Consider the following 16,320-nt stretch of genomic DNA (forward strand, 5'->3'; position numbering starts at 1 on the left):
TACCTGTGTTGAGGTTGAATGGGACACTGTAATAACACCATGTGTGCAAACAGATGTATTCAGCCCCTGCTATAATACACCTTTATTCCCTCAAGCCCAGACAATAAAGCCAGTGTTCTGATATATTTTTTTCCCCTTAGAAGAAAAGTATTGCCTCTGGGTAATAACATATTGCATTCAATATGTTTATTTGAAACAAATTACATATAGCTTTTCTTACATAATTTATCTATTAACATTGATAACTATTGGCTTTCTAAATGTGTATCTTCCTGTTGCTCCTTGGCTGTAAGTGTTTTATTATCTGACATCCATTATGAGCATGTAGAGTAGAGGCTTAATTTGAAATCATCACAAGCCTTTCTTGGCAGCCAAACTCTGCTCCTTGGGGAATTTTGCTGCAGGGATGGGTTTAGGTCATTGCTAACTCACACACGTTTTACAGGAGGAAATTTATTATCATTTTGCAGCCAGCCAGTGGAATTTGTTTTGTTTTGTTTTTTTCCCCAAGACAGATCAGCTTCCATAAAAGAAAACCACTGGCTTTGTGCAGTGAGAATGGCAGGGGTTAAAAAAGGGTGCTGCTCTCAATGGAGTGATATGAATGTCATTTTTAACCTGAGCTGAAGTGAAAATCGAATGGCAAGGCTCCATTTGAGTTCCCCAGATTAACAGACTGTAAATCCAAGTGTTTGGTATCCCAAGATTCACACTGAAATCTGTAGGAATGGCTGAAAACCCCACTTAGCAATTAGAAGCATAACTTTCACTGGCTCCACGAGTGGAACAGAAGTAAGGGCACAAGTGACAGAAAAGCCCCCTGAACAATGTTAATACTTAGTCATTTAGTGCACTGAAACACATTTATGAAATCAGGGAGGACAGCAAGGCTTACAGGAACAAGCCAAAGACTGACAGGTTATTTTTATTTTGAAGTTGGAAATGAACGTCCACCCAGCAAATTAACATGTGGTAAAATGCACACACAGGAATATTTCTGTGGATCCAAGTGGAAAGCTTAGAAAGACCAGCCCTTCTCAATGTCTCAGGGCTTGAAAAATTTAGTGGCTAAATTTAAAATGTGATCAGTGTTGCCCAGATCTGTAACTGTGAACAGAGAGGGAAGCAGCAGTTTGTTGAATTGTGGCTGTGTACCTTTAAGGCAGAGCAGATAAATCTTAAAATGGGCTTAAATCTTTGAAGCATGACAGACTATCCTCTGGAAATCAGTAGGAACAGAGATAGGAGCATCCATATCAGTTACCTGTTCAATAATAGTTCTTAAAAACAGTATTTGCACAGGAGAACTCCAGAAAGAGACAATTTAAGAGCCTTTCAGGTACAATACTTTTAGCTGAAGTATTTTATAGAAATAAGGTTCTTTAATCCTCAGGATTTAAGCAAAGTTATTTTCAGGAAAAATACTAAAAAAAAAAAATCACATGTTGTTTATTGGCTTTCTGATTGACAGAGAAGCAAAGACAGCAGGTGAACTTACACAGATTAAAACTTGATAAAGTTCTTTCAGTGTGCACCAGGTACTTGCTGATGCTGCTGTGGGTTTTTTTCTTACTCATTTGTTAAATGACCCATGAGTTTTCTCACTTTCTGATTCCCTCACAGGGAGAGGGGGAGTGCCAAGCAGCTGCCTACCAGGGTTAATCCACCACACACTGACTCCCGAGTTCAGAATGTAATTTAATCATCACATTACGCTCTTATTTGTGCATTTATTTTAATCACTGACACACATTTTACTATTTAAGGATGTGCCTAGGACTGCATCTTATTACAGACACCCCTCCTCCTGTGACCTGACGTTATCTTAATTCTCCCTTCAGTCTTTAATCACACTTCCCTCAGTTTTTATTCCCCGGGAAGTTTGTTTTCCTTTTTAAATGGGCAAAGGAACCATTTAGGGATCAGGGGACACTTCCACACTGTGCTCTTAAGTAAAACACTTTGCAGTGAAGAGCAAGCAAAACTTCTGAGTGGTAAAACCCAGTGACAGGACCAGAGGCCAATTTCATCTGGAACACAACATTTTCCCAGGCAGGGCAAAATATGTAATTACTTTTCTCAACATCTGTGTTCCTTTAGAAACAGCACTGTCAGTTCCTGACTGAATTAATCTACAAACTGTTTCTTCTTTTGTTGAATGATGCCAGGTATGTGTGCACGCACACACATATATATATATAAATATTAAATGTTTAAAGGGGATGCTTTTTGACTCAGAGGGCACTACAAGTTACCTTGTTTCAGTTTAGCTTTTTGTTCTAGGCTCCCCCCTATACACAGAAATAAAAAAGTCATCTCCAGTGTCACAATCCTTAAAATGTATCTTGAAATTAATATATTTTATAACTTTGAGAAACAGAAGCATTAGGAATTTTTTAAAGCAATATAGGAAGAAATGAGGATTAGGTAGATAAGATGCAATTACAAATCAACAGGGACTGTGGGATACAGCACAGTTAAGCTGAATCCATGCAAATCATTATCTGTAACCTCTGGTGCTGGTAAAACTGATGGATAAATCATACACCAAATGACAAGGGTTAATTCTGTCAGTCTGAAGGGAATCTCCTTTGCTAATTGGTGTGACCTTATGAACTGCACTGCCCACAGCACGGCTGGGACTCTGCTCTCTACTCAGGGTAAAAGCATTTCACTGCTAAGACTTCCACATTTCCTCAGAGTTTAACCCTTGGGGGTGTGTGTATGGTAGATGTGCTATAAATGATGATATAAGGCCTAATGACACAAATTGTGAATGAGTTAAAATGTTGGCATAACGTGGAACCAAATATTGTCTCTTGAAAGACTCTTCACATCAACCAGGAGGTCTCATGTGGTTGCTTATGGAACTACATTTTGGAAAAGAAATGTATGGAGAGGTTTTCCCCCCCCATCAGTAAAAGTGATGGTGAAATCAGTGTGACACACTGCTGTAAAAAAAGCGTTCTCAGAGCTGTAATAAACTCTTTAATTGAGAACTTACTAAAGGAGAAATGTAAGAACTCTCAGGAACACCTATGAAGGTATTATTAGTAGTATTTTACAGGTATTATAGTATTTTAAAGGTATTATTATTACTGCTGTCTATTTGCAAATTGAGAGTTGTTCAGATTTGTTATGCTGTTCCTAATTACTGTTTCTGACAGACTAATCCTTATCAAAGAATGACCTTTACAATAGAGAAGATGTTTTCTGTCAGGACTGGTGACTGTAAACCAAGTGCCAGCAAACTTGTATTGCAGTTTCTTTATAGACCTTTTGTTTTTATTAAGTCATCCCAGGAGAATCAGACATGGACATCATGGAGTGTTATGGATACCCCTATATTTAGACCAGCAAAATGAAAATGTTTCCCTAAATATTTTTGTGCCTCTAAGCACAGAGGGCACTTCTCCTCTTCCCTTAAACAATAAGATTCAAAATACAACCAGAGCCTAAATATTGTGGTCTTTACGCACTAAATGTTACGATGCTGAAAGCTCTGAGGTATTAGTGTTTTTCAGAAATCAAAGCCCAGCTGTTTAAGCCTGAAAAACTGTTATTGATAGCACACAGCTGACACGAGTGACTCACAGAGCCAATGTTGTTCTTGGTTTTCCAGTGTTGTCTGCACACTTTCGGGTCTGCGAGCCCTACACGGACTACAAAGGTCGCTACCACTTCGGGTTCCACTGCCCCCGGCTCTCTGACAATAAATCCTACATCTTCTGCTGTCACCATAACAACACAGTGTTTAAATACTGCTGCAATGAGACAGAATTCCAAACTGTCATGCAGATGAACTTAACGGGGAGTGCAGATGGATACATGCATAAGTAAGTACATGAGTTTTACAGTTCTCCTCACCAAACTGGTCCTGCTCTAATCACGTGGTCTCAGGTGCATTTAATGATGGGAGCAATCAGAGCAATTGAATTTACAGAAAAACATTACTAAAAGGTTTTTGCTTCCTTGAAAGAAAGGATGTTTCAGCTTTGCCTGCTTTGCTTTGACGTGGGCTGTAAACATTGCAAGGAGAGCATATATGTAAAAGTTGCATATAAATGTAACAGATATAATGTTACATCTAAAAGTTACCAAAGTCTCTTCCCTGACCCTAATTTGATCTGAACTATGTTTAAATGTACATCAGTAAAAATAAACCCCAAAGCTGTTCGTAGGGGAGAGAGAGGGAGTTGACATTTTCCATATCAGCCCAAGTGCACTATTTTGAATCTGTGATGTTTTGAGTATAAATCCCTTGTAACAAATCGCTGACCTTGGGGAACAGAATGTATTTGCTTATATACCAACGTTGTGTGGTCTCCCTGCCTGTTACCTGGGATACTTCCCTGTGCTGCTGGGGGCTGTCCTCCAAGATAAATGTCAGCACTCTTCTTTCCTGAAGAACTGGTAAGTAGAAAGTAGATCTTTGGTACTGATTAGGTATTTACAGGGACAAAACCTTCACTTGTGGTCTGTTCCCTGTTTGGTATTTGACATTCAGGCCAAGCTAATCTGCTGTGATTTCTTTTGGTGCAGAGGGCAGCTGTGATGTGGTGTAAACCCCCAGGTTAAATTCTCCTTTATCTGCTTTTCCCCTGCCATTTTACTCTGGTGTTCAGCTCCTCCAGGGCAAGGAAGGGGCAGATTAAAGACAACTGGAATGCCAGGCTGGGGATTTTTTGTTTACAACAGGGATTTTGGTGTTTTCTTCTGCAGTGCGAAAGTCAGTCTGTGCACTGTCATTCCTTCCTGTGGAAGCAGGTGCAGGGCTCCTGGGAGACTGTGGTGTTGGAATACTGATGTAACAACAGGAGTTGGAACTCCCTGTGTGCAGATCAGCCCAGTTTGGAGTCAGCAAACCATTATCATCCTTAAAAACCACGTAGTGGCAGACAGAGCCAAAACCTGCTGCATGCTCAGGGTGATAAAAAAGAGCCTCAATCATCTCAGAGCTCGGGGTGTTACTGCCCAAGTGCAGCCCAGACAAGTGGAAAGGCAGTACTTCAGGCTTTTCCCAATATCCCAGCAGCTATTCATGGGCAGAGCTTACTAAGGTAAGGCTCTTCTTCTCTGCCTTCCACCAGCAACCTGTAGTGTGGAGGGCATAGTGTTTTATATTAGTTTTCATTTAGATTTAAAAAAAAAACCTCACAAAAAACCCCCTAACTCATCTTACTCAGTTGAGATGGAGAAAGGTACCTCTGTATTTTTTTTTTTTGTAAGATTCATGGTTGAGAGCCACCTGCAGAATATTTACCCTAAAAGTCTTCAGTCCAGAGTTTCCTGGGGACTTTTAGCTCCGTGTGCTCTTTCACAAAGGCAGGTGAAATCATGTTAAATGTGATAAAAAGCTTCTGGAGATGTAGCTTAGACAAGTGCAAGAGTGAAACCGGTATTGCCCTTGTGTAAATCCCTGAAACCTCATTTCTGATAAATCTGTCAGGACCAGGAAAATGAAGAGCTGCTTCTTCCTACGTAAAACTTCACCACTGTAGTGAGACCCTGAGCTCAGTGGCATGGGTAGAAAACTTCCTGGTAATTTTAGGAGGAGCAGAAAGGAGTGAATCCTACAGGCCTGCATTAAAAACACTGCAAGAAGCTTCTTACTTAATACACTCTGACTTTATTTAACAAGTGCAATAACTAAACTTTATTTGGATTCTAATACATCCAGGGTTTGGTTTACAGTGACAAAGTCAGCTCTTGTTTAGATCTAATTTCACACACCACTGAAAAAAAATCCTGATGAAACCTATTGTACTGTAGCAGGGGAGAATAATTTGGGATGTGGGAATAGCACTGAACTGAAAAAAAAAAAAAAGGATTATAGTTTGCAGGGAAGAGTGATTCAATATTATTGCTTGGTTTATTTCAATATTATTATTTGGTTTATTTTTCCCCTTAGCCATTCTTGTGATCATCAAAACAAATTTCTTGTTTTATAATACAGTTGAGGGAAGAAATTAGTGAAGTGACTTGTCATGGCATAACTGAAAAGATGTGTTTGTCTTCTGCAGTCACACAATACAACTAAAGCCACATTTATTTACAGTTTTCCATTACTATAACAAAAGATTTCTGTGTTTTCTATGTCTTTGCCATCATGCAGATTAATCTGTTTATAATACTTTTAATGTGAACAATTCTCTCAGTGTTAAATACAGAAACACAAATGGTGTCTAACAGACAAGAAAAGTTCTGACATGCCTTAAAACCGTCTAAGGAGTTGTTTAACTGTTCTTAAAAACATATTCACTTGAATCTGGTTTTTCATAGTCTCTCAGATTTTCTATCATGGATGTTTTGGTGGATTATCAGTAGTACTACTGTTCCAGGGGTCCTTAATCTGATACTGGAACTGTGTTATGGAAGTATGTAATGTAGCCGTGGTTTTCCCTTATCTTTTAGTCCAGAAAAAAAAGGGGGGGAAAAATCACATTTAAAGTGTACATGCAAAACCCACCCTGGTTTCCTCAATGCTAGAAGTACAAAGGGGTTTGGTGAGATATAAACTTGGATTTCTTTGGGGCAACACTCACTGTTACTACTGGGAGCAACAGCCCCATTTAAGGGGAACAGGGAAAGGAACCCTTTCCATGTCCATCTGCCCACATTTAAATTCTGCAGCTGTAGAATTCAGCTCACAGTTGTTCTGATTTGTTGGTTTGGTTTTCAAACCTGAATTCCCATGTGAATTATTCTCTGCTAACGTGCTGCACATAAAACCCAACAAAATCTACTATAAAGACAGAGCCTGGTCATAACCAGCCTTAAAAAGTGAATTATTAGATGGAAGGAATCATATAGCTAAAAATAATAATAAAAGGACCTGTGTTTTTATTTGTGTGTAGGGATTTTAGAGAACTCCATGCAGGGTTCTGTAGATGGAATAGGAGGAGAGGGATGGCAAAAGCATTTCTTGTTCTCAGAGAGCCCAGTTCAAGGCTCCCTGAAGTCAGAGCAGATCTTTCCATTTGCACAAGTGGGCTCTGTATCGAGGTTAGCCCATGTATATTCTGTATATCATCCTATTTCTAGAAAAGGGGACTTAAAATAATGAGCCCCTAAGCTTTTCTGATGGGTCCACGAATTACCCTGTTTTTTCTCTTTTGTGTATCTGGTCTTACTGTTATTCTCAATAAGGTTGTTTATTTTCTAATTAAGACATCTTCATTTGCAGGACAGTTTCAGTTTTTACTATAATTAGTAGCCATCAGCAAAATTAACATTTTCTACATGTTAATGGTTTGAGAAACAGAAAAACATCAAGGAATGGAATTTCCCTCTGTGTACTTAAACCTACTGCTTACTATTTTTGCCTGTGATTTTTCACAAGGCCCTTTTGATAGTGCTGTTGTCCCACTGTCTGTTATTTAAAATAAAGCAGCCTTTCATTTTGGGGCTTGTGAGCAACAGATGTTATTTAGGAGGAGCAGATGAATATGATTAATGAATTGTCACTTCAAATCAGAACACTCAAAATACCTCTGATTTCTCACTAATCAAAATTTTGATGATTGAAATTAAATACCTAAAACACACCAAAAAAATCATTTCGAGTTAAGAAGTGTTCCTGCCTCTCGAATTGTTGCCAAGAAAAAAAACCAAAACAAAAGTTTTCTAGTATTTCCATTCTTATTATGGATCAAATGCAGCAGAGGCAAAGACTTTGGAGTTGAGGGTTTTCAAAAGCTTTATATTTTGTCTTCTTCCAATCCTCCTGGAAATTTACTGCCTTTTTTTTAATTCTTATATTTTAATGCTTTAATTTTATTTTTTAAATTTTTTTAATTCTAGTCTTGTATGGTCCTAAAGTTACACAAGAAGGGATCCATTAACAGCTCCTTCCTCTTGTTACTTACATTCCATTTGCTATGGAACTTTATTTAAAGGTGTTACATCTGTGTAGTGGAAAAATCATTCCCTGGAGGGAAGAATCAACCTCCTTAAGTGCTGACAGACACAGAAATTAAAATTCTGATTTCTTACCTGATTTCTCATTTCAAATCCTGATTTTTTTTTTGATTTTTTTTTTTAAAAGCATACAATGAAAGTCACTGAAATGGAAGTGAAAGTTTTTAAAGCAGAGGCTTGAAATGTTTTGATCCAAAAAGGCTGGGGACATGTTTTTTAAAATGTCAAAATCTCTCTATGGCTTGCATCTATAATATCCTCAGCCTTTTTTCCTCTTGTGTTGTGATCAATGTTCTGATAAAATACATTTCCCTCGGAGTTCCTCTGAGTAGGGAGAAGTTTCTCTTTATTCCTGTGAGTTCAGGTCCATGGAGATTGTGGGTTGTCCACCTGTTACTCTGATATAATTTGTCTCTAAGTCTGTCCTCCCGAGGGCATTTTTTCCTGATGTCCCTTCAGGTTCCTCTTGTTTTTACAGTCTCTGTACAGGTACCTCCACATTAGCTCATGGCTCTGAATTAGCCTTTTTTTGCTTTATACTTTGTACTTTTTTTTTCAAATCAAGCTCATTCTTACCCAGATTTCTCCTCCTCTCTCCTGACCTCATCCTCCCCGCACACAGCTTCCAGTCCAAACTGCATTTACACCTGACAGTCACTTTTCTTTTAATAATACTCCATCTCCAGCAGAGCTTTAGCAATTCTTCCCCTTTTTGATCTCCAAATTCTTGACCCCTCACACCTTTTCCTCCTGTTTCCCCCCCCCTTTCTCTTAATATCTTTAATCACCTGCCAGAGCTTTACAGCTCCATGTCAGCAGCTGATAATTTTCCTGGCCTTTATCTAAAAATACACTTTATAACTACACCAACACCTTCATTTCAGTGTAGTACATATTTTCCTCTGAAATGAAGTGTGTAATATGATCTCATCAGTGTTCTCCAGCCCTAAATTTATTACCAGGGAACTGAGGGTCTTTAGCAGCCCCTCTTGAAATCCTACACTTCTACTCTTATCTTCTTTATCCAGTAGTAATTATTATTATATCCAAAGCAAATTCAAGCACATTAAAGATCTGGTAAGAGAAATGGTTTGTGATGCAGGTCAGCAGTGAATGTTTCCATCTATATATTATAGGATTTTATATATTGATAATTATGTTCTATACATTATCTATAATTATATTATTATATAACAATATAATATATTAATATTAATATATTAATGTTATGTATAACAATAGAATATATATTATAATTATATATTATATCATTATATAATAATATATAACAGATATATTATATACTATTATATATTACTGTATTTTATAATATATATTAACAGATACTATTTAATATATTAATATTTATGTTTGCATATTTATGACAATGTATAATAATATAGATTATATAATATGTATAGTTATGTATTATATTACATAATTATTTTTATATATTATATAATTAATGAAAAAACCTTGGTAAAATAACACAGTGACTGAGATAATTTGTTGTCCCTTTCTTTTTTCCAAGATATAATATTACTATATTAATATAAAATAATATATAGATATAATAATCTCTAATATGCAATATTAGAGATCAATAATATATATTATGGATACTATTTAATATTAATATTTATGTATTTATAGATTATGTAGCTATATATAATATAGAACATATATTAATTATATATTCTATTATGTAACTAATTTTATCTATATTATATATTATATGTTAAACAACCTTGATAAAATAACACAGTGGCTGAGAGATAACTTTTTTTGTTGTACCTCTTTTCTTTCCCAGCAACTACAGCTATAATTTTACTATATTAATATATAATAATATATAGAGATATAATAATCTCTAATACACAATATTAGAGATTAATAATATACAGTATATTATGGATACTATTTAATATTAATATTTATGTATTTATAGATTATATAGCTATGTATAATATAGAATATACGTTAATTATATATTCTATTATGTAATTAATTTTATATGTAATGTACAATATATAATAATGTAATATACTTTCTATTATATTATATACTATATTATTTTATATATAATATACATTATATTATATTAATATATAAGATATATAATATATTAAACAACCTTGATAAAATAACACAGTGACTGAGAGATAGCTTTTTGTTGTACCTTTTTTCTTTCCCAGCAACTACAGATATAATATTACTATATTAATATATAATAATATAGAGAGATATAATATTAGAGAGTAATAATAATAATATATAGTATATTATTGATACTATTTAATATTAATATTTATGTATTTATGGATTATATAGCTATGTATAATATAGAATATATATTAATTATATATTCTATTATGTAATTAATTTTATATGTAATTTATAATGTAACATATATTACATATAATATATAATTATGTAATATATAATATAAAATATATTATATATATAAAAATATATAAAATATATATAATATATTATAGAATATATAAATAATATATATTATATATTAATATATATTATATAATATATATAATATATTATATATTAATGTATATTATATATTAATATAAACAACCTTGATAAAATAACACAGAGACTGAGAGATAACTTTTTTGTTGTACCTTATTTATTTCCCAGCAATCACAACTGTAATATTACTATATTAATATATAATTATATATAATATATAGAGATATAATAATCTATAGTATATTATAATCTATAGTATATGAATAATTTATAGTATATTAATATATACTATGTAATAGTATATTATAATATAATAGTAGTATATTATAATCGTGTATTATAATAGTATATGAATAATACATAGTATATGAGTAATATATAGTATATTAATATGTCCTATGTAATAGTATATTATAATATAATAGTAGTATATTATAATTGTGTATTATAATAGTATAATAGTATATGAATAATATATAGTATATGAATATATACTATGTAATATATTACTATTATTATATATCATATAGCTGTAGAATAATATACTAATATATAATTTTATCTATTCAATTAAGTAATTAATTATATATATAATCTGTAATTAACAAAAGAAGCCCCTTGATCAACCCCCCCAGTGACCATTCCAGAGAGAGAACTCCTTCTGTTGTCCCGTTTCTTCTCTCGCAGCAACTACAGCGCCCTGCTGGGAGTGTGGATCTATGGCTTTTTTGTGGTGATCCTGCTCATCCTGGACCTTTTGTATTACTCCTCCCTGAACTATGACATTTGCAAGCTGTACCTGGCACGGTGGGGGATCCAGGGCAAGTGGCTGAGCCAGGGACAGAGCCGATGGATTAACCCCGCTCAGGACCCCAGCCAGGCTCAGGCACAGCCTCAGCCACAGCCTCAGCCCCAGCCAGCACAGACAGTTCACACTCTAAAAGGAGATGCTTTAAGCCCACCCCTGATGTCTTTTCAGAGTTCATCTGCCTGGTGAGTAACTCCAGACCATTGATGTATGTTCTCTTGACTCTGCTGGTTTGCAATGTGAATAATCACCTGGTTTTTGGAAGGGTCTGCAAATTCAGGCTGAACAGCACATAAATCTTGATATCATGAACTGTCTTATATATTTACTGCTTACTCTGGAATATATTAAGACATCTTTTAATGCTGTTCTCTTAGCACCTGCCATCTCTCAGTGCTGAACAGTTTTACTACTGTCATACAAATCTTTGTTCTGCATCAACCATTATAAAATTAGTTCTAATCTGGTCTCAAAGACTAATTGCTGTGTGTATCTGTTGGTCTGGTTTGAAAAGACTGTGTATCTGTTGGTCTGGTTTTTAAAATTGTATATTATAATAGTATATTATAATAATATATAAATTTTAAAAGACTGTATAAATAGCAACACTGAAAGAGCTTCAGTGTGAGATGTCACAAATCCTCTCTATTTGTGGCGTGAGATACGGAAACAACGTAAAAAACGGGTTAGTCTTTTTTATATGCACAGCCAAAAAAAACCATAGCTTGGTCTCATTTGACAGTGACACAAGTAGGCTCCTGTAGTGTTAAATTCTGCAAAGCCAAAACAAAATCTCCAAAAAAAACCCCAAACAACCCACATCAAATGGGAGACAGATCCTATGGGAGCAAGCAGAACTGGAAGTACAAATAGAAGAAACTAAATGCTATCTAGCCATGGGACAAAATGATACTAAATTATTTTGGACTGGTTTTTTTTTGACCAAAGAAAACAAAAGCAAAGGGAAAGAGCTGAATAAAACATTTCTCTGAATAAGGTGTCAAGAGTGGCAGGGATTGTTTTTTTCTTGGCAAGAAAGCATAAAGATGTGGAAGGATGAAGGGAGAGAGTACAGAGTCACCAGTGTAGTTTAGAAGTGTTCCAGAAGGCTGAGTGCTGAGTTTTGGCAAAATAAAATGATCTAAGACTGAGGAGGGTGAAGAAGATGACTCCTGAAGCTGTAGAACATGTGAAGCCCCAGCACTGATCTCGGTGTGAAACCTTTGGGTGTCACTGTGCTGCAGGTGGGATGGTGACAGCAACAGTCCTTTTATTTCGTAATTCCCCCCTTCATTTTAAGTAAGTCTGGAGCAAATAGAGTTGAAGGTTTGTTGCCATTAGGGATAGTTTGACAAAGATCAGTGAAAGAGGAGGTTGTTTGGTATCACAGCCAGTACTGGATGTATCCAGGTCAGGCTTAAGGACCGTTCCAGCAGGCCTTGTCCAAACAGAAGAGCCTAAGGCTGCTACTTAAGAGAGAATCACTTGTGCTTAGTTGTAAGCACTATTCTTTTCACTCCTTTTTTCCTCTTCTTTCCTTTTTTCTTCTTCTAATTCTTCCAGATTTTGTTTTTTGCACATTGATTTCTGAGCCTTCAGTTAAAATTGCCATATAGATTAAAAACATCTGTAGCACAGTAATTGTATTTTAGCTTAATACTTGTGTGTATATATATACAAAAATGACTACATATATACATGAAAACTATTGTTCTGGTTATACCACTCAGTAATTCTGCCAGACCATTATAAATTGTAGCTATCCAATAATTCTTGAAGGATTCCTGGTCACATTTTATTGCTGATTTCCCTTGTTCTGTTTCTCTGCTTTTCTTGAAGCGTTAAGAGGGCAATGTATGTTAGGATCAGGTGAGCACATCCCACATGCTCCTTTTCCTGTGTTTGCAATCCTGTGTGATTGATAAGTCACTCCAATAACCCTCACCTCTCTCCCAGTGAACTGTTTGTCTCTGCTCCCCCCAGTTCCCATAAAATTGTTGCTTTTCTTTTTCCCTAATCCTTTCGTCGCTCGCTGGAAGAAAGAAGTAGATGCTTCCCTAGCAAAACCCTATAAATCCCTTTTATTTCAGCATGTAAAACACTACAAAAGGTGCCATATTTTCAAACTGATAACCTGCAACTTTCGAAACTCAAGGAAGTGCAGAGATGATTCAGTGTGAGTTGGATACATAAAAAAATAGCAATAGGCACTGGTGATCACAGGCAAGATATTTAGCATGCAAAGGAGGTTTTTGAGTAAACAGCTCCCTCAGAAAATGACAGATTTGTGTACTACACCAATTGCTAACACGGTGGGGAGTGGGTTGCCTGGCTATTTATTCCTCTGTTAGATAATCTGCAGGTTATATCCATGAAAATATGGTAATTTTGCCCTACAGAAATGAAGCTCGGTTTCAGAGTCTGGTTTTCTCAGTCTGTATTTGATGAACAACCCCAGGACTGTCTGCTCAAAATCTAATTGTGCTATCAGTGAAGAAGTGCAATGGACTTACTGGATTTATTTTCCATGACTGGATTTAAAATTACAGAGTCTAGTAATTTTTTTTCCTTTTCCATTTTACACCTGAATTTCCGTTTTTCCAGATCGTGACACCTGCTCTGGTAACAGCAGGTTTCCAGGCTCAAATAATCCACTTTGCAGTTTGTGTTGCCATTTTTAACATGTCCCAAAACTAGAGAAAAATAAACATTTTCCTTCAGCACTTCACAAACATACCATGTGTAATATAGGGGTGATATAAGAACAGTTCCTGTTTACAGGCGAGCATTTTGAAAATAGAAAATTAATCCTGGGGGATGTGAATGGATCCCAGGGCGTAAAAACTTAAATACTGTTTAAAAACCTTTTTCTGAAGCAGTTTGCAGGTTTTCACGATGACAGATGTTGTGGAAGTTGGTAACTTCCTGTGCTACATTTATCCAAGCACAGTTAAAAATATGCCCATTCTGGAGGACACATTCCAGGATAATTCTTGCACAGCAAGAATCTCAACCACACTGAAGACTTTGAGCATCCTTAGAGAACTGACAGAGTAAGAAACTGCCCCAGGAAGGATGTCAGGATTAACCTGCAGCTTGTAAAGCAGTTTGGGGCCTTCCTGGATTAAAAAAAATAAATAAATAAATTACGTAAGTAAGTGGCTTTTAGTTTCTCTTCTTGTCTTCATTTCAATGCCATGAATTGGCAGTGAAACTGAAACAGGTGTGTCAGAGAGGAAAAATCAAGCAAGTAATGGTATGTAGTGGGTAGAACCAGCCCCAAGGTGTTTGAATGTTTTGTCATAGCAGATCACTTCATTATTTACTTGAGACAAAGAGGACCATGTACAGGCACAATATTATTATAACTGAAGAAGTCTGGAATCTGTTATACCTTCTGCTGGCTGCTCTGCAGTGCTGGGCAAGGAGAGGAAGGAAAACCATCGATCTCAGGAACATCCAGCCCCGTTTGGAATCATGTAACTTCACCCTGTAGCGTGGATTTTGCAGCCCCACTAATGTTATTTCTTCTTCAGTATGAAAACCATCTGAGGGCTCCCCAGAGACCTGTGTGGATGAACCTTCCCAGCCCAAACACCGTCACAGACTGCGAGTGAAGGAGCTCCCAACCCTGGGAATACTGTTAATTAATTAATTAATTAATTTTTAATTAAGGATGACTTAAAAAAGGTCACACCTGCAAGGAGGAGAAGTGTGGGTGGAGTTTCTCCAGGTTCTCCGTGGCTCTGCTGTGTTCCACATCTGAGAGAGAACCTGCTCACTCTGCCTTGCTCTGGTGATGTTAAACTCCTCCCCACCTCCTCCAAGGATGCAAATCCCAGGGAATACTGTCTTGAAGTCCAACATTTGCCTCTCTGCTCCCCACCTTTCTGCACAGCAGCCCACAGAGGCAATGCCTATGAGCATACAAGTTGTGCTGCAGGACTCAAAGTTTGGGAAACCTGCTGGTTGTCCAGAATCAGGAAAAGTATCAGCCCAGCAGGGTTAGCCAGAGAATATCTCCTTGGCACAGTTGGAATGGCTTGGAAAAAGGCAAGTCTCTTTTACTTTCCTTCATTAGGTGTTGCAATCAGCTTTCACTGTGAATTCCTGCGAGTCACATTGTCTTTTGGACAACAAGTAGGATGGTTTTTAGCCTGCTGCTTTTGACCTGCTGCTTGACAGCTCTCCCAAAGCACTTCTATACAAAGAGAGAAAAAAAAAGCCCACAAAAATATTGGCAAGGTTTAGGAGCCAGCAGGTAACTGAACATGTCCACAGCAACTCTACCAAAAACCACATAAATACGTTGCTGGTGGCTAAAAAGTCTGTGGGAAAGAATTTGCTTTGATACGAAATTTTGAAATGGGGAATAATTACTTCAGTACCTTCTAAGAGCTGCTCATGCAGTGTGAACATGGCCACAGTCCTCCAAAAACATGAGCCACTGGGGTGACCAGGAGGGTTTTGTGCAGAGGCTGCTCTTGGTACAAGTTTTTACAGTAAAAAAAAAAAAAAAAAAAAGAATTATCTCAAATTTACATTTGCAGAACTGCTATACATTAAACAGGAATAAGATGGCAGTGTTTTAAAGATGCAAAATTTGCATCATAGGGTAAAGCATAGTTTTTATTTACAGCCCTTACCTGGATTTTTATATTAGACTGAATATGGCAAACCAGAGCACCAGTAGTTGTTTGGGGTTTTTTTAAAAATTGAAAATAAATAAAATGGAATACTTACATAGTACTTTTAGGAAAGAACTGTCTGGGAATTAATATCATGTGGAGAATGTGTCTGGTAACAGAGATTAGGTGTGTCAGGAAATATTTACCATTACCTGTGTGCCTCCATTCCCTTCAGAATATATTGGGTTGGAATAACAGCTATTGTTGAATATATATTTTCTTCTAAATATTCTCATCTCTTTGCTAGGAACTACATACCTGTAAAAACAGAAATTAGTTATTATCACTGTGTTCAGCACAAATCCAAAACACAGCCCCACAGCAGCCCCTGGGAAGAAAATTAACTTTACACCAACTAAAACCAGGGCAGGAAACCAACAGCACAAATTGACTGTGGGCTTGGAACCAACCACCTCA

At 36.2% G+C, this 16,320-nt stretch overlaps 1 protein-coding gene across 9 annotated transcripts in view; it reads left to right on the forward strand.

Annotated features, from left to right (window-relative positions):
- The window catches only part of SHISAL1 (shisa like 1), a 237,231-nt gene that overhangs the window by 198,921 nt on the left and 21,990 nt on the right, over nucleotides 1-16,320 (forward strand). For 3 of the 9 annotated variants that reach the window (XM_064654074.1, XM_064654075.1, XM_064654073.1), the window contains 3 exons: nucleotides 3,623-3,836; nucleotides 11,095-11,400; nucleotides 14,092-14,387. In XM_064654074.1, coding sequence (XP_064510144.1) covers nucleotides 3,623-3,836; nucleotides 11,095-11,400; nucleotides 14,092-14,272 — 701 coding nt within the window. In that variant the 3' untranslated portion in view covers nucleotides 14,273-14,387. Of the gene's footprint in view, nucleotides 1-3,622; nucleotides 3,837-11,094; nucleotides 11,405-13,614; nucleotides 13,948-14,091; nucleotides 14,388-16,320 lie in introns of those variants that run through there. The other 6 variants (XR_010430513.1, XM_064654077.1, XM_064654079.1 and 3 more) reach the window with 4 other exon arrangements.

Source organism: Pseudopipra pipra, chromosome 5 (genome assembly GCF_036250125.1).
Source record: "Pseudopipra pipra isolate bDixPip1 chromosome 5, bDixPip1.hap1, whole genome shotgun sequence".
NCBI classification, from domain to species: Eukaryota; Metazoa; Chordata; class Aves; order Passeriformes; family Pipridae; genus Pseudopipra; species Pseudopipra pipra.